This window comes from Nyctibius grandis, chromosome 1 (assembly GCF_013368605.1).
Source record: "Nyctibius grandis isolate bNycGra1 chromosome 1, bNycGra1.pri, whole genome shotgun sequence".
NCBI lineage: Eukaryota > Metazoa > Chordata > Aves > Nyctibiiformes > Nyctibiidae > Nyctibius > Nyctibius grandis.
The window spans coordinates 115,656,285-115,679,913 of record NC_090658.1 but is presented as its reverse complement, the minus strand read 5'-3'; the positions used below and the strand labels follow the sequence as shown (position 1 = coordinate 115,679,913).

Genomic DNA, 23,629 nt, shown 5'->3' with positions numbered 1-23,629 from the left:
AGCAACATAGCTATACAGGGGAAAAAACCTACATAGGTGCAGACTGGTCTTTTAGGATGAAAACGTACTGATTTGAACAGGTTAACAGAGGCTCTTTCAAGTTTATAGCTATGACGTTATTGCTATACTATTGATCTGTAAGACTACCATAAAAAGTACATCATTCTAACAAGAGCTTTGTGTTTTATTACTGAGTCCTCCGATTAATTAGAAAAAGAGTGATTCTTTCAATATAGTTTTATCCCACTGCTTATGCAATTTATTTTTCTTGAGCACAGAATTAATTTAGATCATTGTTAGATACACTCAAAACAGCTCATCAAAACTAATGGGCCACTAACTAATAGACCAAACTAATAGCTCTGTTTCAAGAATAGTTTATGAAAGATGCCAAATTATTGTGCAGCACTCCTTTGGAATAGACAATTACATTCTATGGGACTAGCTCAACCTCATTACATGTTTCAGAATACAGTAACAAAAGCAATGACTAATCTATGACAAAGGCAACTTGTCAAAAGACATCAGTGAGAACACCTGAACCTTAGATTTATTTTGAAAAATCTAGAAAAGTGTTACAATGATGTCAAAAGTTTAAAACAAAACATTGCTTCAGTTATTGTGTAGATATAAAGAAAACTAAAACATACTTGCACTGAGCATGAAAATACTTGATCAAGTTCTGAAGCAAGTCCACTCCTTTTTTAATCTTTATTTCATTGACTTTCAGCAGGTACTGTTAAAAAAGTAATTCACAAAAGAAATTAATTATTACTGCTACAGTATTTTTTTAACAGTTTATTTTCAGTTATATTTCAACACGCTTTAACAGTTGCAGATTTAGAAGACCTAAAAGAGAATGCATCTAACAGTGGCTTCAAGGGTTAATCACACAAAAGCAATTGTTGTCACTGCTGATTTTTGATACCCTGTGGGGATACTTCACTATAACTAGTTCAAATTGTTAAAACATCCTTCGTGGCTCCTAGTGGAAGCCTGTGTTAAAGGAAGCATAAAAGGGTTTGCGCAGTAAATTTAGGAACTCACTCTTAAACATAGCAGGCCATCTAGGTATCATCTGTATCACTAGTTGTCAAATTCATTGCTAAAGGAAGAAACCAATTCACTCAAAAAAAGTGAGGGATTATTTTAACTATTTTAAAAATCTGCCTTCTGATTTTATTGTTTTCTCTGTCAATTCCTTTATACACAGTAATTACAGCAAATTACAGTTTAGCAAGAGATTTTTAAAATCTACTGTCAAGCTAAAAAAAAGTGTAATTAGTGTCCTTTTGCATTAGGCACAATCAAAGTCCATATTAAGTGACAGCTCCTCCCTTGAATGCCATAGCACAAAAGATGTCAGCCATGCAAGCAGAAATGATTGACCAAATATTTACATGAGTCCTTAACTGTCCATTAAATGACAACAATTTTTAACCCCTGCTTAGACAATGACCTCCTAGCAAAGGAGTGAATGTTGTCTTAGCAATGCTCTAATGCATCTGGTTTTCCCCTACCTGCAGTACAACCTAAATCTTTTAAAAGCACTAAAATAAAGCAGTATCCAAGTGCCAGCTTTCAATTTTCCAGCTTTTTATGCTCATTCAGGTGAAAAGATGATTAGCCTAAATGTATATATGTGCACTGGATAGTATTTAGTTAGAAGAATCACTTCTCTAGCTCCTGGTATTTAAAATGGAGCTCCAGGCATCTGCTATTCAGTTCACTTTCACAATTTATAGAGAACTAGCCTGTACTTACGATACAACTTCAATATGTCACATTTCTGATTTACTAACAAAACCAAAACAAAGTCCCCTTTTATGACTATTCAGAGGTACCGGAGTATAGACTTCTTTTCCCCAAAATCAGAAGAAATACAAGATACACTTCAGCTATTCCACATCTAAGGTAAGTTGATTCAATTTCACAGACTTCACCCTGCATTTTATTATCACTACAACTGACTGAAGTGAACTCCTCCTTTACTGTGACACAGGAAGAGAGAAGCATCTGTTCCTCGTTGTTTCTCAGGAAGGATACAGATGGGCAATTAGCTGGCAACATCCATACATTTATTGGGTACTCAAATCCCTTCAACAGTTTTGAATACTTTAGTCTGACTCCGTGTAGGAATGTGAAGCTTTTCTACTAAGAATCAGTGCATGCAGTTACTAAAAGTGGTATTCAGGACAACTGCTGTTAAGCTATGTTGGCGTATGAGTCACATTAGCACTAACCATCATAGTAAAAACAGAAGAAACACCCAAGGTATATTTTTGAGTTAACGCGGAGAAAGAACGAACACAGCAACTTGAATTCCCAACCACGGAACCTGACATGCCCTTAAACAAATCGAACCAAAAATATTCACATCAGATTTAACATACTGCAAAATCACAAAGGTTTCAAAGTAGAAACATTCTGAAACATCTTGAAAGACAACTGGGTTCCATCCTTAGCACTTTTTTTTCAGCACCAGCCCAACAGTGTGCTAGACTGGAGTCTCTCCACATAATAATACAACAGCTGTCAGCATAGGGAACAATTCAGAGAATGACCTAGGGCTTAAAATAATTTATAGTGAAGTAGTAGTGTAAAGGCTTATTTATTATCATCTCTTAGTGTTTAATTGAGTTTTGCATTATTTATTTATTCTACAGTTTACTTATGTGAAATTGGAAAAGATCTAAATTCCCTGCAAAGTTTTATCCATCAGGATAAAAAAAATACATGTTTTAGCAAATGGAGTCCACTAATAACTTGTCATTTCCCTTTAACAACACAGTTGCCATTAAACAATTGTATTTTTCAAAATTTTCCTAAAAATATTAGCAGAACAATATGAATTACACACTGAATCTTACCTCACACATCTGTAACTGGAAGAACCTTCTTTCTTTCTCCATCTCTTCTGCAATTTCAGCTCCACTTATTTCTGTACGGATCATCCCATGCAGCTTAGCATGCTCTTTTTTCTCCTTCTCTATTTTTGTACTATAAGGCAAAGAATCAGTCAATGAAGTGAGAAATCCACAGCCTCTCAGGAAATCTGATTATTCACAAAATCTACTGACAGATGCAGAGCCAGACTCTGGTAGCTTTGCATATGACTTACTTCCAGATGACATTTCATTTGAAATTTGACAATGACTAAAGATCAGCAATGACATACAGTAGCTGAAACCTAATTCAATCATCTGTTAAAATAATGTCCTGACAGATATTCCACAAGAAGATACTAAAAGAGAGGAAGATACTAAGTTCTTGCTTTGAAGAAAAAAAATCCAGAAACAAAATAATGAATTTTAATTGAAAGCATAGTGGAATGTCTAATCCCAACTGACCAAACACTGGTTAACAGAGTTCAATTATGTCACCAGATTTATTGAGTCTTGCCTGTCATCAAGTCATCTTCTATATATATGCAGGGTTTCCTAAGCCAAAATCAGAGTTGCCATCTCTATTTGCTACTGCGCCAGTTGGCACTGGGAATGCCGGCCAGCCGGCTGTGTTGCAGACTTCCAAGTCTGCTAGACCAGCTGTCCTAATTCCCGAAAAGTTTCCATGAACATTTTCCAAGAGCTCTGAATAAAACAGGTTCTCCTGCAGAATATAAATGAATAACCAATGCCTGCCATACAGTATAACTCCCCTAAACACACTTGTGCATTTGTTACAGCTATTCTCCATATTATTCCTGAAGACAGTAGCATAATTATATTACCTAGTTAGACAAGTCTGAAATGAAAAAAGGTATTAATAAAAGAAAACACATGAGGGTGTTCACTTTTTGGAGAAAGACTTTTAGTTTGCCACTTGTACTGTTTAGAAGTAGAAAATACTGGAAAGGGCTTCCTGAGGAAATGCTGTACTGCTTTTGAACAAGAGGAAGCATTACACAGGAATACAGGAAGCAAGACGAGGGGAACAAGTAACGCACGCACTGTCGTACCTCCTCTCGGGTAGCCAAGTGTCTCTCAGCTCTCTCTCTGAAAAGATGACATGTCTCAAGTGCTCTCCTAACCTGATGTTAACATTACCCTAACAGTTTATGGGAAAATGTCCTAGATGGCCTCAGGACTTCCAGTCAACAATATATTCTGTACTTACGCTTCTCAAGAATGAGGAACTGCCTCCTCTTACACCTCAAGCAGCAAGGGAAAACTAGAATTAATCCCATTAATCCCATCCAGTAACATTCCCACAGGGAAACATTTTGAACAGCAATTCAAAAATCCGCATTGCGTTCTCAGTACTGGCAGGCCTGGCAGAGTCAGCCCCAAGCAGCATTCCAGCAGCCAGCACATCCAGCCAGCACCGAGCTCCTTCTCAGCCCATCGCGTCCAGCCAGAAGCAGACGTTTGACGCGAAGCTCCTCTCCTTTGAAATAAATATTCCGAAAACCTTCACTTGTCTGAACAAAAACTTGATTCCAGACGTTCTGTTTTCATCAAAAGTAAGTCTGTACTCTTACCCACTTACTGTCAATTATGCCATTTTGTAGCCACAGAATACAGAGTCCAATGCAAAAATTAACTAGACATCAACTGTGAACAAGGAAGATAAACCATTACAAAAAGATTCACAGAAAATGACAAATATGCAGCTCCTTTCTAGCACACACTCTAGGAGAGTACACATTATACCATACTTGATAGTTCTAAAGAAGTCAAACCTCAGAGCAAAGATCCAGGACAGTTTTAGTTCTCTCAATTTCCACATTAATCTAACAATTCATGAGGCCAGAGAATTCACTGAAATGTGAGTCAAGTCTAAGAACTATCAATTGCTATTATATTGTATTTTCATTGTTTACAGAGAACAATACTTGAACACAGGATGACATAACCACCTCTAAAATTTTAAGAGCTTATTAACATGTCATAAGGTGTCTCTAAATGCTAGTTAAACCAAAAGACAACTAATACTGCCAGAGTCAAACATTATGTACAACATTACAGCATACATTCTTTTAAGAAATTGAATTCCTTTTAAAGAAAGTATTAGATTCGGGTGAGAGAATCCTTTCTACGATTTAAAGGATAAATCATACACCACAGACAAAAAGTAGCAAGACTAAAGCATACCAACATCCACCAAGTAATTCAGAGAAATAAGACACCCTTGAAGCCATTTGCTGGAGCTTCAGGCTCCATGGCTTCACAACTTCAGAGAAGCTTTACAAAAAAACCCAAACCATCTCTCGGTGACAAGTCCCAGACACATGATGGTGCATTTCACATTTGCATTTCCTTATTATTTATGCTTTTAGTCCCTAACTACATTTTTAGCTTTGTAATCCAGAATTTAGCCTGTTATTTTGCTACTGTAACATGCTACCTCCTATCTGACTGATACTACAGGGCACTTTGTTTCTAGGGAAACAAAGAAACCACGTACAGCAATGTCGCATGCAAGTCTTCTGAGTGCTAAAGGTTGGCTGTGTTTTCTATCCAAATGCAAGGGTCAGCTCAGCTTCAAGTGTCGTGACATTAACCAAATCCTTCAAGCAAAGACAGTTCTACAATGTACCAGCGTGAGATTTCCAAACATTGCAGGGTATCCAGGTTTTTCAGGTAGATCAATTAAGCAAAATTAATAAGAAAACTGGGAAAACTCTAGAAAAATCCTCTAGAAGCAGTAAGAAGGAAGCAAATGTTTTGTAAAGCTGCTGTTCTTGAAGCTCATGCAGCACGTATCACATATACAGACTTTGCTGACTAAGATTAAAATCTGAGCACACTTCAGTCCATTTACAACGCAGCTGCACATGACTAACACAGTGAGTTCAGATTTGTCTAACAGACAAGTAAAGCTGAAATACAGGATGATGAAGAATTACAACAGAAAAGTTGATCAGATACAAAATAAATGGTCTTGCTCACTCAGTTTCCACTATATGACTACTTTTACAGCTCCAATTTAAAAAGCAACTGGTTTTCAATATAAATTTTAATTTGTATTTCAAAGAATTCAATTTTGTCATACAGATCATGGTATAAATAAACATCAAAGTAGGCATTTTTATTTTTTTAAACTTTAAAAAGGACAGGACCTATTTTACTGTTTAACACGCCAAAGACTGGTATTTATTTTCAGTCAGTGAACAAGGGTAAACAACTATAACACCCTGTGTACATGCAGCAGTAGTGAACTGGCTGGATGCGCAGCAGCTCTGTCTTGCTTCCTCTCCTTCCCCATACAGCAGTAAGCCATGCTGAGTCTGGGTACATACAGAAGAAGGTGCAGAGACTGGAAATAGAACCTGGAAGGTGTAGACTTGAATGGGGAGCACTCTGGAAAATGGAGTGCTTCCAACGGCTATTTTGTTTGACAAAATAATATTATACATTGACAGGACAAGGGGCAATGGGTGCAAGCTGGAACACAGGAGGTTCCACTTAAATATGAGGAAAAACTTCTTTACAGTGAGGGTAACCGAACACTGGAACAGGCTGCCCAGAGAGGTTGTGGAGTCTCCTTCTCTGGAGACATTCAAAACCCGCCTGGACGCGTTCCTGTGTGATATGATCTAGGTAATCGTGCTCCGGCAGGGGGATTGGACTAGATGATCTTTCGAGGTCCCTTCCAATCCCTAACATTCTGTGACACTGTGATATACACTTTGATTTCAAATATCATTTGAAATATCTGTGGCAGGGGGGTTGGAACTAGATGATCCTAAGGTCTCTTCCAACCCAGACCATTCTATGATTCTCTGATTCTCTGATTTCTTTGCCTAGTCTTCCTTTTCAGCCTGACCCTCCAACTTCAAGCTCTGGCACCCTAGCCTTTCAGTGAAAGAACCTCCATCTTATTTTATTCTGCTGTCTGTCAAGGCTGACAGTAAAGCATGACTCTCTCTCGTCACCCAAGTCCTGAATGGAGAAGTCATCTTTTCCCTTTGGAAATGCTGGAAAGGTTTTTCCTTTCACTCATCCTGCACTGGAGGATGAGGGAAAAGAGGGCAGAATGAGCAAAACATGTCCAGATCTTTCCAGTATTTCATCCATACTATCTGCAGACTCATGGAAAGCTTTTTCCATTTAATTTGCAAGTAATCTCTTTCAAAATAAAAATACTTAATATGAAATCTCAGGCTCAAAGTGATATATTGTGGATGTTGTTTACCTGGAGTTCAGTAAAGCCTTTGACACTGTTTCCCACAGCATTCTCCTGGAGAAACTGGCTGCTCATATGGGCATATTCTTTGCTGCGTAAAAAACTGGCTGGATGGCCAGGCCCAAAGAGTTGCAGTGAATGGAGTTAAATCCAGTTGGCGGCCAATCACAAGTGGTGCTCCCCAGGGCTCAGTACTGGGGCCAGTTCTCTTTAACATTTTTATCAATGATCTAGACGAGGGTATCAGGTGCACCCTCAGTAAGTTCGCAGACAACACCAAGTTGGGTGGGAGTGTTGTTGTGCTTGAGGGTAGGAAGGCTCTGCAGTGGGATCTGGACAGGCTGGATTGATGGGCAGAGGCCAACTGTATGAGGTTCAACAAGGCCAAGTGTCGGGTTCTGCACTTGGGGCACAACAACCTCATGCAACGCTACAGGCTTGGGGAGGAGTGGCTGGAAAGCTGCCTGGTGGAAAAGAACCTGGGGGTGTTGGTCAACAGCCGGCTGAATATGAGCCAGCAGTGTGCCCAGGTGGCCAAGAAGGCCAACAGCATCCTGGCTTGTATCAGAAATAGTGTGGCCAGCAGGACTAGGGCAGAGATCACTCGGCACTGGTGAGGCTGCATTTTGAATACTGTGTTCAATTTTGGGCCCCTCACTACAAGACAAACATTGAGGTGCTGGAACAAGTCCAAAGAAGGGCAACGAAGCTGGTGAAGGTGAAAGGAGGTTGTAGTGAGGTGGGTGTTGGTCTGTTCTCCCATGTAACAAGTTCTAGGATGAGAGGAAACGGCCTCAAGTTGTGCCAGGGAAGGTTTAGATTGGTTATTAGGAAAAATTTCTTCACAGAAAGGGTTATGAAGCATTGGAACAGGCTGTCCAGGGAAGTAGTTGAGTCACCATCCCTAGAGGTATTTAAAAGACTTGTAGACGTGGCGCTTCGGGATATGGTTTAGTGGTGGACTTGGCAGTGTTAGGCTTATAGTTGGACTTGGTGATCTTAAAGGTCTTTTCCAACCTAAATGATTCTATTATTCTATCTTATGGTTCTATATTAAACTACTTTGTTTAGCACTTTCATCCTATGCACTATGTCTTGACAATTCAAGACATGACCTCCACTTTTTCTTAAGTACATAGCTTTAAAAGGAAATGTGGCAGAAATATCTACGATCTCTGAATATCAGTGATCTACTGAGTCAAGTTAGATCACTGAAGAAGTAATTCGAGAAAAGCTTGCAGAATTTTCAGATAAATTTTTTAGATATTGTTTAAAAAATGACTTTACCAAACTGGAAACATCATCACTTAAATAGCTATGCAGACATCTTTACAAAAGACAAATAAGAATTTGTTCATTCTTCCATTGACCTCAAATGGTTCAGAAACAAATCAGTAATAATAGAGTTGTATCTTGATATGAGTGCTTGCATTTCTGCACCATAATGTAATGCACCTCAGCCTACGACCTTGATCTTGTAATCCCATAAGCACATTCAAACAACTTGTTCTCTTCACTCAGTTGTGCATAACAGACCTCAATGCCCTGCTTTTAAAAGGAGAATGGCAAAGGAGGAGAGGGAGCCAGCCTTCCCAGCAAAAGCTTGTTAGTTTTCATTAAGCATTTATGTTTCACAGCATTAGCACAACACTTATTAGCAGAGGACTTCTGAAGATAATATATATTTACAGGCCTAAAAATAAGACACCTTTATTTAAAAAATTAACATTCCTTTCTTTTCAGGAAAGACGGGTTTATGTCTGGGATACAGACACTACTATTCAGCCAAAAAATGAGTAAATAATATGCTTCAGTACGTTTATGCTTCTATTTCCTGTGCAAAATGGATACAATGTCTTTACCTCAAAATCTACCACAACAGGACCGATTAAACTGAAGAACGTGGGTGAAATCTGGCTCGCTGCCTTGTGGAATACAGCCTGCCTGCTGGGAGAATGAGCAGCTTTTATGACTTGTGAACTCCTTCCCCATATGCTCCCCCAACGCGCCTGCCATTAATGTTTAAGTACATGGGGGAAAGCAACTGCCTCATAACAAAAAGAGCCCAGCCTGCACCAATTCTACCCAAAGGGGACAGACAGACTAGTCCCGCTGCGGTGCTGTAGCGGCAGGCAGCATCGCCCAGCTCTTAGATGGGAAACAAAGACTGTAAGTGAGGTTCTGAGAGAAATGCACTGCTTTTAACTACTTTAAAGCTTTAAAAACATTTTTAAATCTTTATAGCTTCAACTGAAGTATGTTAATGACTGATGGTGAGAAAAGATGAATTATTCATGAATGTCACCTCAGGATGTTCCCAATTTTTGATTGAGGTAGGCTGGCATAAAGCTATGGGTTACTTGCTCTTCTTACTCCCTTATTCAAGAACAGTCCCAAAGTATAAAGAAAAATGGATCCAGCCTCCCTCAGTTACTTCAGCTAAGGTGATCTTCAGGAAAATACTGCGAGAAGTTAGGTAGCTACAGGGCGAAGAAGTTGCATAATAATCAACATTGATGGATGGTGATCTAAGCCCATAAGAATGGATCTTATCATCACTCTCCCAAACAAGACTAGATACATAGTAATTTTTAAACACTGAAGCAGCAGCTCAGAAATTGTGACAGGGAAAAAGGAAAACAAATGCTATTTTTTAATTAACTGAATTTCCTTTCAAATAGGTCACGCTTGGGTATACTAGCACCTGATACATCATCACAAAGGTGCAAGTAAGAGAGATGAAACATTGAGGCAAATAAGCTCCATTTTTTCCTTACAAAGACAGCTTGTCGGGACAGAAATCAGGATGAAGACACCGTCACTTCTCCACAGACTACAAAAATACCACTTTGATATCTGGCGCTTAGCTTCACAGATCTGTACCTGTGACTAGGAAATGCAGATGAACGGTATGATTTTAAGCATATGATACAGAGGGCTATGCAGACAAAGAGCAGCCTAGCCGCCTGAAACAGTTTGTTAACACAAAGGGAAAAGAAAAAGAAAAGAGGAAAAAAAAGAATAAAAAGAGATATTCACATATTTGAAGAAGTATCACTGGAAAAGATAGCTAACTAAGCATAAACCTAGGACTGGTTTTAGGCACAGTCCAAACAAGGAATCATCTAAGGTAACAGATTGACGAAGGCTGAGCAAACCTCTGGCTATCAACACCTACATCCACCATTTCACTCTGGCAACATAAGGGGTAGGTAAGACTGAGGTTAGCTCTCCCAGTCTCTTTGCCCTGTTTGTTAAGGCAGAGACTGTGAAGATATTATAACAAACAAATTCAATTAGCGATTAAGAATTCTCAAGATGACTCTGCATCCACCCACTGCTGTAGATGACCCAAATACACAGCTATAAGAAGTTCAGATCCACTTGGGACAGCCACAGAATCAAAACAGTTATCTCAAGGACTGCTTCTTCTGAGAAGAAGCATTCAAGGACTGCTTCTTCCGAGCTCAAGACCAGAGCATCCCAACAGGTAGGAAGTCAAGGAAGGGTACCAGGAGACCTGCATGGTTAAACAGGGAACTGCTGGGCAAACTCAAGTGGAAGAAGAGGGTGTACAGATCGTGGAAGGAGGGGCTGGCCACTTGGGAGGAATATAAGTCTGTTGTCAGAGGATGTAGGGAGGCAACTAGGAAAGCTAAGGCCTCCTTGGAATTAAACCTTGCAAGAGAGGTCAAGGACAACAGAAAGGGCTTCTTCAAATACATTGCAGGTAAAGCCAACACTAGAGGCAATGTAGGCCCACTGATGAATGAGGTGGGGGCCCTGGAGACAGAGGATAAAAAGAAGGCGGAGTTACTGAATGCCTTCTTTGCCTCTGTCTATACTGCTGGAGGCTGTCCTGAGGAGCCCTGGACCCCTGAGTCCTCAGAAGAAGTCAGGATAGAGGAAGAATCTGTCTTGGTTGATGAGGGCTGGGTCAGGGACCAATTAAGCAATCTGGACGTCCATAAATCCATGGGTCCTGATGGGATGCACCCGCAGGTGCTGAGGGAGCTGGCGGAAGTCATTGCTAGGCCACTCTCCATCATCTTTGCTAAGGCGTGGGCAACGGGAGAGGTGCCTGAGGACTGGAGGAAAGCGAATGTCACTCCAGTCTTCAAAAAGGGCAAGAAGGAGGACCCGGGTAACTATAGACCGGTCAGCCTCACCTCCATCCCCAGAAAGGTGATGGAACAACTTGTCCTTGGTGCTGTCTCTAGGCACATCAAGGATAGGGGGATCATTAGGGGCACTCAGCATGGCTTCACCAAGGGGAAGTCATGCTTAACCAACTTGATAGCCTTTTATGAGGACGTAACCCGGTGGACAGATGATGGTAAAGCTGTGGATGTGGTCTGTCTCGATTTCAGTAAAGCGTTTGACACGGTCTCCCACAGCATCCTCGCAGCTAAACTGAGGAAGTGTGGTCTGGATGATCGGGTAGTGAGGTGGATTGTGAACTGGCTGAAGGAAAGAAGCCAGAGAGTGGTGGTCAATGGGACAGAGTCCAGTTGGAGGTCTGTGTCTAGCGGAGTCCCGCAAGGGTCGGTACTGGGACCAGTGCTATTCAATATATTCATTAATGACTTGGATGAGGGATTAGAGTGCACTGTCAGCAAGTTCGCTGATGACACAAAACTGGGAGGAGTGGCTGACGCGCCGGAAGGCTGCGCAGCCATTCAGAGAGACCTGGACAGGCTGGAGAGTTGGGCGGGGAGAAATTTAATGAAATATAATAAGGGCAAGTGTAGAGTCCTGCATCTGGGCAAGAACAACCCCATATATGAGTACAAGTTGGGGGCAGACCTGTTGGAGAGCAGCGTAGGGGAAAGGGACTTGGGGGTCCTAGTGGACAACAGGATGACCATGAGCCAGCAGTGTGCCCTTGTGGCCAAGAAGGCCAATGGCATCCTGGGGTGTATTAGAAGGGGTGTGGTCAGCAGGTCGAGAGAGGTTCTCCTCCCCCTCCACTCTGCCCTGGTGAGGCCGCATCTGGAGTATTGTGTCCAGTTCTGGGCCCCTCAGTTCAAGACGGACAGGGAACTGCTGGAGAGAGTCCAGCGCAGGGCCACGAAGATGATTAAGGGAGTGGAACATCTCCCTTATGAGGAGAGGCTGAGGGAGTTGCGTCTCTTTAGCTTAGAGAAGAGGAGACTGAGGGGTGACCTCATTAATGTTTATAAATATGTAAAGGGCAAGTGTCATGAGGATGGAGCCAGGCTCTTCTCAGTGACATCCCTTGACAGGACAAGGGGCAATGGGTGCAAGCTGGAACACAGGACGTTCCACTTAAATATGAGGAAAACTTCTTTACGGTGAGGGTGACCGAACACTGGAACAGGCTGCCCAGAGAGGTTGTGGAGTCTCCTTCTCTGGAGACATTCAAAACCCACCTGGACGCGTTCCTGTGTGATATGGTCTAGGCAATCCTGCTCCGGCAGGGGGATTGGACTAGATGATCTTTCGAGGTCCCTTCCAATCCCTAACATTCTGTGATTCTGTGATTCTCAAGAAACCTCAGTGGCATATATAATAGCAAACCAGAAAAACCTCACTGTTTTCCTGTGTCCAAAATTTAGTAGATAATAAAGCTGACCTGTACAGATTCAGGCTCAAATTAATATTCTCACCCTAGCTTCAAAATCACATCATAAAACTTCCCGTCTCTGATTTGTAAAGACCAATGCACAATAATGACAGCTGGCAACATCTCAACTTATCTGAGAACCAATATTACGCACAAGAGGGCATGACAAATCCTGCAGTCCTGCTACAGGGCTGGGGGTCTTGGGGAAGTTCCAGCCTGAATTTTACTCAACATAACTATGGAAAATTGGTCTGCTCCTTGGTGGAAGTGAGGCAGCTTGCACTGAAAAACAATATTCCCTGACTGCCAAACTTAAGCCACAATAAGTAATTTCTGCTGTTGTAAAACAACCACATCACAAAGAAAAAAAAAGCCCCTTATTTTAAAGAATTTTCCTGTACATAGAATTCCCAGGCTCCCTATCCCAAGCCTCACGCATATGATCCTTTGGGCTTGATCAAAGTGAAGGAGTCCAAAAAAAGACAATTTACTCATGAAATAAGTTACATATTACAGAATTTGAAATGACTGTATCTATGCACTTGCATTTTCACATAGCTCCACGTTTTAAGAAAAAAAAAAAAAAAAAAGGAAAAAAAAAGTTCAGCTTCCCAGCTAGGACTTCTGGCTGGGACCTTACCATTAAATAATGACCTTTATAGATTTCAGTTATACTTCCCTTTTAAATAAAAGTTTAAAAGATACATACACTTTTGTTTCATAGTCCTTCCAAGCTTTATCAAAGGGCTTTTTCAAGTCCTGTCAAGAAAAAAAAAAATACAGTTAGTTATTTACATGAAAAAATACTGTGCGTCTAACAATGAAGACACACCTTGGCCGTTTGCAGTGCCTACAGGATAATGTACTCCAGTCTTTCTTGAACAGCTCACTTAGGGATTGTGTAAAAGCAATCTTGCACGTAGGAAAAACAATGTTGTACACAGAATTAATACACTTATGTTTTTAAAAGCATCTCTAGGATGCTTTTTACTATGCTTTTTACAGCTCTGTTTTACTCCTTAAACGGAATAACCACATGTCATCCCAAGAGCACACTATGCAATTAATCAAATCAGCTATCTTCTCATCATTCCATCTCTGGCTCCACTGGAAAGAAGCACTTGTCCTGAGGCTGTGGTACAGCCTTGGCTAAGGACCTGATTCATCCTACTAAAGTTAAAGAAATCAATTTCCCACTGACTGAATGGGAACAGTATAGGCCATAAGGCTTGACATAGAACTAATTCTGTGAGAATTCTGACTTATGTTCCAAATTCCTTTATTTTTTCCCTGTGAAGGAGCCAATTTGGATAAAATGATCTTAACAAGCTGTAAAAATTACTTCACTGATGTCTAAAAATGCAGCAGTTGAAATTCTGCTGGAGTTCAAGAGATCAACTACAAAAAAAAACATTGTTAACTGTCAAACGTCAGAAAAACTTTGCAACTACAGATACAGAACTAATTCTTACATGTCAGCTAGTTAGTTCAACAATTATGAAATTGATTAAAGCAGCAGTTGATTATTTTCTCAAGTCAGGAACATGGGGCAACACTGTATTGTAATGAACGTATTTATTCTGACACAGAAAAAGAGAACAAGAGGAGTGAAATGTGGTAAGCAAGCAACACAAAGAGAATAAGTCTATCTTACTAAATAATCTCTTTGTCCTCCAGTAATTTACAGAGACCATTTTTAGTCTGTGTACATTCTTCTTCTTCCTTCGATGTCCTAGAACAATAGCTGCCAGTCACTTCCTGTTTGCTCAGTAGTAAACGAAGCGTAAACCAAATAAGTTTGTTGGCTATAGGCTTTGAAATTTATTACAAACATATAACCATTTGAGTCCTAAGTTATTATTATTTCAAATAGGAAATATCCTCAGGGCACAAATAGATTTCAGTTTTGTTAAGAAAAATCCTATGCTCATGCAGTCTAACGTGTCCTTCTTAATAATCCGTATAGTTCCAGGTAAGTTCAGAATGCTAAAAAATATATTAATAAACTACCCCCTCTGCAACTAAGTAAATATCTAAATTCTTACATCTCTTTCTCTGCTTATCTTCCATAGCTCAGGGCTGCTTTTAAAGCTTCTCAAGTATTGTTTTGTATACATAGTCAAGAGCATGCTGTATGTGAAACCACAAACAGAAGGGACAACTCAATTCACCAAAAAAAAAAAATATCTTTTTTTATTAAGCTAATATGTTACTTTAATATCCCATGCCTTCCATCAAATAAGATTAATAGACTAGCTAAATGTAGTTATTGTACCAACAACAATTTTATATATAAATAAGAAGATAAACATACCCCTTTTACTCCTTTCAGATCTCCCTTCAGCAAACTGTCCAATGGAAAAGTGATTATGTTGTTCATATTTTGAATCTGTAACAAGAAAATCACATCAAAACATTTAATATATTTTAACGCAGAACATAACACAGTCTCAATTTACACATTTAGAAAGTTTCACAAGGAAATCTTAAATATTATTTTCCTAACCCTGCTTTATGAAGATGTTCATTAGTACAGCCAGTAATCAAAGATGGAAGCAAAATGAGTTAATTAAACTTACTGTGGAAACACTATAACCCAAGCCAGCAGGAAAGCTGCAGAATTACTGCTGATAATAAATATTTCATCCAACAGTGACTACAAAGTAAGACCATTAATTTTTAACACTGCCTGATTTCACTGTTTAAATTATATGAGAACAATCATACGATTTTTCTGCACTTACATATTTTAAGTTCATCAGTATATTTTAAATAAATCTTGTTTATTTTCCAGTCTCTTCAGACCTCTTCCATAAAATGTATCTGCTATTCTCACAATACATGGCATCTTACTCTGAGAGAAGTTATAAAGACAAAGAATGCTGGCCTGTAAAAAAGCCACTACTCAAATATTTTCCATGTATTTTTACAAAGTAATACATCTCCTTTATTCATCTCATACAAACTTTGAAATAAGAATTTTATGAGGTCTTGAGTATGCAAGTAATTCAAGAGTAAACAAGTAATTAAAGAAGAAAAAAAATAATTTCAAATGAAGACAACAGTAAAATAATCATAGTTTTAGATGAGTATCTGTTTGATAATATTTTGATAAGGAAAAAGAATTAGGAAAGACAGTAGGAATAAGACAGTAAGTAGCACACACCAGGAAAAGAAAGCCTTCATGTCCAATCCTTTATGATTCAGGGAAAATACCCAAGGTATGGGCTGTGATGCCTAGGCACAGAATTTAAACTGTAACAATTCAAATGGATTGCACTGAAGAGTGAAAACCAGAGTATTTTAGAATGACATGATGGAAAAAAATCACAATAACTTTTTCTTCTTCAAAGATACTACCTTATTGTATTTGCTTGAAATTTCAGCCAGCAATCAAAGAGAAAGTGAATATACATCAACTTTAAAGGTTAAACAGATTGCGTCTGCATGGGAAGGTTGAAGAAATGTAGAAAATCTGGTCTTTTTAACTCTTACTACAAATCACATTTCCCCTCCTCCCCCCTACTTTTCCTCCTCCCCAAAAAGCTGCAGGACTCAACCCCAGCCTTTAGAATCAACAAGTTAAATATCAACTCTCTGTGTTTTTTTAAAAGATAATTCCTATAAAAAATGAATGAGCAACATCTACACATACTTAGTTGGCAGTCCTGGAGACCATTCACCTCGTAAGTTCTCAGCAGTACTACATCTACGTATCAAGATAACCATGCTCAAAGTTAATAAAATTGTATGTTGTAGATACAGGAGATCAGTGAAAAGGTTTAAATCACACAAAACTTAGGTAAAAAAATAAAAACTTCCAGGAGATGACAGATGGAACGTGTACACCTATGGACAGGCACATTCAGAATGGCTATCCAGGCGGAGAAGCAGAAGAGGTCTCATCTAAGATATCATCCTATGCAAAGTTTTCTACCTTGTTATTCTATTAGCATGTGTCCTGGTTTGGCCTAAACCAGGCCGATTTTCCTTTCAGTGATTTTTACTTTCAGCTAAGTCTCCTCTAACTAACTGCATGTTTTTGCAGACAGTGTCTGCTTCCAGGACTGATAACGCTCGAAGTTTGTAGTTATCACTGAGGCACCGGTAGGGATGTTGTGCAGAAAGGCTCTTGCTGTACTTATTCTTGAGAGAAACCAAGGTCACTGCTGAATTCCTCATTGCTTACGAGTGAAGAGCCGAAGGGGGGTCGCAGCTGCAGTGGGAAGCAGACAGGGCAGGTGACCCAAAATTGACCAACGAGGGTATTCCATCCCATACACGTCATTCTCGGTATAAAGTGGGGGGATCACGAGGGTCTCGCTCTCTTTCTGCTATGGCCGGTGTCCAAGGAGGACTCCGTCTGTTTTCCTGCTGCCCCCGATCCCGATCCGTGCGTTCCTGAATCCAGCTCTCGACCATCGCTAGGCCCAGGCTGGGCCTTCCCGGAGCCTGCCCTGCAGTGCCGGTGGTGACGTGGCTGACTTCAGGGGAGCTCAATCTTGGTTTTGTATATATATTTGTATATATTTGATTATTTCTATTATTATTATTATACTTTTTTTTCATTATTATAGTTTATTAAAACTGTTTTAATTTTCCAACCCAGAAGTCTCTCTCCCTTTTCCCTTTCCCTTTCCCTCTGGGGGGAGGGGGGGGGGATAACAGAGGGCATCTGCCGCAGGTTTAATCGCCAGCCCAGCTTTAAACCGTGACAGATTTATTGGCGCCCAACGTGGGGCTCGAGAGAAGCTCCGACAGGTTGCTCTGATAAGTCGAATCCCAGCTCCAGTGGGAGGAGACCCGGAGAGCTCAGCCAAGAGAGTATCAGATTTCTTCCTTTGAGATTTACGAGGGGTTGGAAATTAAAACAGATAGCTAAGATGGTAATGTCATTTGTGAGCCTTGTGTTACCTCTTCTCTTTATAAAGCTTGTTTTACAGTTATGTGTAATGATACCTTACTTGCCGTATGCGCTGTGTGTTAGTGCTTACGTGTGGTTTAACAGGGCGTGCTGGTCAAAATGTGTCGTTTCGGTATGGGTTGTGATACTGATTTATGTCGTGATAAACTGGGCAGTCATTATTCCGATCTCTTATCTCTATGATACAATGATGGGCAGCTTTAATCGCGAATCGGTAGCTGCGCACACCGGGCGTCTTTTAACTGATTTTGATAGTATCTGCTCCTTTTTTGCCAAGCTGATTCCTGCAAAATTCGAACAGGGCATGTTGTTATTTTTGGGTGTCCTGTATGTGTTACTGGTGTGCTATGTGATTAGATGTCGGTGCAGCAACAGCGGGAGGTATCATGCTGCCCCTGTAACCAGGAGAAAACACCGAAAGAAATCAACTAGTAAAGTGAAGGATGATGATTCAGAGGCTTCTAAGGCAGAGCCAGCACGGGACCCAGGTGAGGGCCCTTCTCAGTCAGAGTCAGGGCCTGACACAGAGGGGGGTTTCCTTGATCGTCTTTTTAAAGAAGGCCCATTACACAAGAAGGACAAGAAAGGTCCTTCTAAAGCAGAACAATCACAGGAGGACTCGGACTCGGAAGTAGAGATAACCTACCACTCCTTATCCCTGAAAGAACTGCGAAATATAAGAAAAGATTTTAGTCGTTATGACGGTGAGCCAATAATTACCTGGTTGCTCCGATGCTGGGATAATGGGGCAGATAGCATAGAATTGGATGGCAGAGAAGCCAGACAGTTGGGATCCCTGTCCAGAGATGGTGGTATTGATAAGATGCTTCCAAGAAGGTCGAACAGTATCAGTCTCTGGAGGCGACTCTTGTCAGCTGTAAAGAGCAGGTATCCCTATAAAGATGATGTTATGAGCCACCTAAGCAAATGGACCACTATAGAAAAAGGTATTAACTACCTTAGAGAACTAGCTGTGCAAGAGATCATTTATAAACACCCTCAGGACATTGTAGATCCTGTAAATCCTGATGAAGTGGAATGCAACCGATCCATGTTCCGGAAGGTTGTGAAGAGTGCTCCACCAACACATGCCCCTACATTGTCAATATTAGTCTGGGGAGAAGATGCTATGGCACGACCTAGTGTGGGCGAAATGGCTAACTATATGCGACAGTATGAAGATAGTATTTCTTCCCCACTGCAGGCCCGTGTCTCGGCTGTGGAAAAACTGACTAAGGAAAACAAAGACACATTGAAACAACTGTCAGACAAACTGTCCAGGATCGAGAATAAACTTGACTCTCTACCTACACAGGCCCGCGTTGCAGCCTTTAGGAGGCAACGCCCTCCTACTGGACCGGCTCAAAGGAAACGGAACACGTCACGAGGTATCCTGTGGTTTACCCTGCGTGATTATGGGGAGGACATGAACAGATGGCATGGACAACCTACCAGTACCCTACAGGCACGAGTACGTGAGTTGCAAGCTAACAGAAATACCAGAGAGAATTTTTCTAGGAGGATGGCTGCTCCAGTTACCAATGAGCAGGACTCCAGTCAGGGTAGATGGGCCTCAAATCCTTTTTTTCCAAGAGTGAATAGAGGAAATGAAGGTCCAATCCCCGTGAGCAGCACGAATCCAATCTTTAATTAGAGGGGCCCTGCCTCTAGCCAGGAGGAGGAGAGGGATAACCGGATTTATTGGACTGTGTGGATTCGATGGCCTGGCACATTAGAACCACAAAAGTATCGAGCCCTGGTAGACACTGGTGCACAGTGCACCCTCATGCCATCGAATCATAAAGGGACAGAATCTGTCAGTATCTCGGGAATAACAGGGGGATCTCAAGAGTTATCTGTATTGGAGGCCGAAGTGAGCCTAACTGAAAATGAATGGAAAAAGCACCCCATTGTGACTGGTCCAGATGCTCCGTGCATCCTTGGCATAGACTACCTTAAGAAAGGGTATTTTAAGGACCCAAAAGGATATAGATGGGCCTTTGGTGTAGCAGCTGTAGAGACTGAGGACATTAAACAGCTGTCTACCTTGCCTGGCCTCTCAGAGGATCCTTCTGTTGTGGGGTTGCTGAAAGTTGAAGAACAACAGGTGCCAATTGCTACTGCCACGGTGCACCGACGACAATATCGCACCAATCGAGACTCCCTGATCCCCATTCATAAACTGATTAGACAATTAGAAAATCAAGGAGTGATTACCAAGACTCGCTCACCCTTTAATAGTCCTATATGGCCAGTGCAAAAGTCTAATGGAGAATGGAGATTAACTGTGGACTATCGTGGCCTAAATGAAGTTACACCACCTCTGAGTGCTGCTGTGCCAGACATGCTAGAACTTCAATACGAACTGGAGTCAAAGGCAGCCAAGTGGTATGCCACTATAGACATTGCTAATGCATTTTTCTCTATTCCTTTGGCACCAAAGTGCAGGCCACAGTTTGCTTTTACCTGGAGAGGTATCCAGTACACCTGGAATCGACTGCCCCAGGGGTGGAAACACAGTCCTACTATTTGCCACGGACTGATCCAGACTGCACTAGAAGAGGGTGGAGCTCCAGAACATTTGCAATATATTGATGACATCATTGTATGGGGTGATACAGCAGCAGAAGTTTTTGACAAAGGGGAGAAAATAATTCAAATTCTTCTGCAAGCTGGTTTTGCCATAAAAAGAGGCAAGGTCAAGGGGCCTGCCCGGGAGATCCAGTTTTTAGGGATTAAATGGCAAGATGGGCGTTGCCAGATCCCGATAGAGGTGATCAACAAAATAACAGCTATGTCCCCACCAACTAACAAAAAGGAAACACAAGCCTTCTTAGGCGTTGTGGGTTTCTGGAGAATGCATATTCCAGATTACAGCCAGATTGTACGCCCTCTTTATCAGGTGACCAGAAAGAAAAATGATTTTCAGTGGGGCACTGAACAACAACAGGCTTTTGAACAGATTAAACAAGAAATTGTGCATGCAGTAGCCCTTGGACCAGTCCGTATGGGACAAGATGTTAAAAATGTGCTCTACACCTCAGCTGGGGACAATGGTCCTACCTGGAGCCTCTGGCAGAAAGTGCCAGGGGAGACTCGAGGTCGACCCCTAGGATTTTGGAGTCGAGGATACAAGGGCTCTGAGGCCAATTACACCCCAACTGAAAAAGAGATACTGGCAGCATATGAAGGAGTTAGAGCTGCCTCAGAGGTAATTGGTACTGAAGCACAACTTCTCCTGGCACCCCGATTACCAGTACTAGGCTGGATGTTCAAGGGTAAGGTTCTTACTACTCATCATGCAACTGATGCTACATGGAGTAAATGGATTGCATTAATTACACAGAGGGCTCGAATAGGAAACCCTAATCGCCCAGGAATCTTAGAAGTGATCATGGACTGGCCAGAAGGCAAAGACTTCGGAATGCCACCAGAAAAGGAGGTGACACGTGCTGAAGAAGCCCCACCTTATAATGAACTACCAGAGGATGAGAAGCAGTATGCCCTGTTCACCGATGGATCCTGCCGTCTTGTAGGAAAGCATCGGAAGTGGAAAGCTGCTGTATGGAGTCCCATACGACGAGTCACAGAAGCCACAGAAGGACAAGGTGAATCAAGTCAATTTGCAGAGGTAAAAGCCATCCAGCTGGCTTTAGACATTGCTGAACGAGAAAAGTGGCCAAGGCTGTATCTTTATACTGACTCATGGATGGTGGCAAATGCCTTGTGGGGGTGGTTAAAGCAGTGGAAGCGAAGCAACTGGCAGCGTAAAGGTAAACCTATTTGGGCTGTTGAACTGTGGCAAGATATTGCTGCTCGGCTAGAGAAACTAGTCGTGAAGGTACATCATGTAGATGCTCACGTACCTAAAAGTCGGGCAACTGAGGAACATCGAAACAACCAACAAGCAGATCAGGCTGCTAAAGTGTTCCAAATAGATTTGGACTGGGAACATAAAGGTGAACTATTTTTAGCTCGGTGGGCTCATGACACTTCAGGTCATCAAGGGAGAGATGCAACATACAGATGGGCTCGTGACCGAGGGGTGGACTTAACTATGGACTCTATTGCACAGGTTATCCATGATTGTGAAACATGCGCCGCAATTAAGCAAGCCAAACGGTTAAAACCTCTGTGGTATGGGGGGCGGTGGTTGAAATATAAATATGGGGAGGCCTGGCAAATTGACTACATCACACTCCCTCAGACCCGCCAGGGTAAACGTTATGTACTTACCATGGTGGAGGCGACCACCGGATGGCTGGAAACATACTCTGTGCCCCATGCCACTGCCCGGAACACTATCCTGGGCCTCGAAAAGCAAATCTTGTGGCGACACGGCACACCAGAGAGAATTGAGTCGGATAACGGTACTCATTTCAAAAACAGTCTCATAGATAACTGGGCCAAAGAGCATGGCATCGAATGGGTATATCACATCCCCTATCATGCACCAGCCTCTGGGAAAGTTGAACGGTATAATGGGCTGTTAAAAACTACCCTAAAAGCAATGGGGGGTGGAACCTTTAAAAACTGGGATAAGCATTTGGCACAAGCTACCTGGCTAGTTAACACCAGGGGATCTATCAACCGAGCTGGCCCTGCTCAGTCAGACCTTTTACATACAATAGAAGGGGATAAAGTCCCTGTGGTGCATGAAAGGAATCTGTTGGGAAAAACTGTCTGGGTTCTTCCTGCTACGGGCAAAGGTAAACCCATTCATGGGATTGCTTTTGCTCAAGGACCTGGATGTACTTGGTGGGTGATGCTGCAGGATGGTGGAGTCCGATGTGTCCCTGAAGGTGATCTGATCTTGGGTGAGAATACTTAATTCTGAACTGCATGATGTTAATTGCTGCATAATACTAACAGTGTTCATAAGTGTCTTTCAGGTTGAAGCAGTGGTGATGAGACCGGAGCTAGCTGCAAGTGGAGTCCAGTAACCTCCTCGAGACTGACATCTTTAACCTGCAACCCGTGGGCACGAACTGTGACAAAGCTCATATCATCTCTCCTACCCTGGGAGACTCCTAGCCAGATGGAAACCCACAATCCTGAACTAAATGAACTTGATGAACTTTTTTTTTTGTATGGAGATGAATCATAAACTAATGTTATCTGTATATATTTTAAAATGAAAAGTTAGTGGTAATCTGAGTATGACGTGAATGGTATGGAATAAGGGGTGGAATGTCCTGGTTTGGCCTAAACCAGGCCGATTTTCCTTTCAGTGATTTTTACTTTCAGCTAAGTCTCCTCTAACTAACTGCATGTTTTTGCAGACAGTGTCTGCTTCCAGGACTGATAACGCTCGAAGTTTGTAGTTATCACTGAGGCACCGGTAGGGATGTTGTGCAGAAAGGCTCTTGCTGTACTTATTCTTGAGAGAAACCAAGGTCACTGCTGAATTCCTCATTGCTTACGAGTGAAGAGCCGAAGGGGGGTCGCAGCTGCAGTGGGAAGCAGACAGGGCAGGTGACCCAAAATTGACCAACGAGGGTATTCCATCCCATACACGTCATTCTCGGTATAAAGTGGGGGGATCACGAGGGTCTCGCTCTCTTTCTGCTATGGCCGGTGTCCAAGGAGGACTCCGTCTGTTTTCCTGCTGCCCCCGATCCCGATCCGTGCGTTCCTGAATCCAGCTCTCGACCATCGCTAGGCCCAGGCTGGGCCTTCCCGGAGCCTGCCCTGCAGTGCCGGTGGTGACGTGGCTGACTTCAGGGGAGCTCAATCTTGGTTTTGTATATATATTTGTATATATTTGATTATTTCTATTATTATTATTATACTTTTTTTTCATTATTATAGTTTATTAAAACTGTTTTAATTTTCCAACCCAGAAGTCTCTCTCCCTTTTCCCTTTCCCTTTCCCTCTGGGGGGAGGGGGGGGGGATAACAGAGGGCATCTGCCGCAGGTTTAATCGCCAGCCCAGCTTTAAACCGTGACAGCATGATGCAGTCAAATGTCTAACCTAAAGATCAATACT

At 41.7% G+C, this 23,629-nt stretch overlaps 1 protein-coding gene across 2 annotated transcripts in view; it reads right to left on the bottom strand.

The window, feature by feature from the left end:
* ASAP2 (ArfGAP with SH3 domain, ankyrin repeat and PH domain 2) overlaps positions 1 to 23,629 on the bottom strand; it is a 104,470-nt gene that overhangs the window by 41,426 nt on the left and 39,415 nt on the right. For both annotated transcript variants that reach the window (XM_068398217.1, XM_068398225.1), the window contains exons 4-7: positions 15,030 to 15,104; positions 13,425 to 13,474; positions 2,871 to 3,000; positions 651 to 736 (exon numbers count right to left, since the gene is read on the bottom strand). In XM_068398217.1, coding sequence (XP_068254318.1) covers positions 651 to 736; positions 2,871 to 3,000; positions 13,425 to 13,474; positions 15,030 to 15,104 — 341 coding nt within the window. The remainder of the gene's footprint in view (positions 1 to 650; positions 737 to 2,870; positions 3,001 to 13,424; positions 13,475 to 15,029; positions 15,105 to 23,629) is intronic.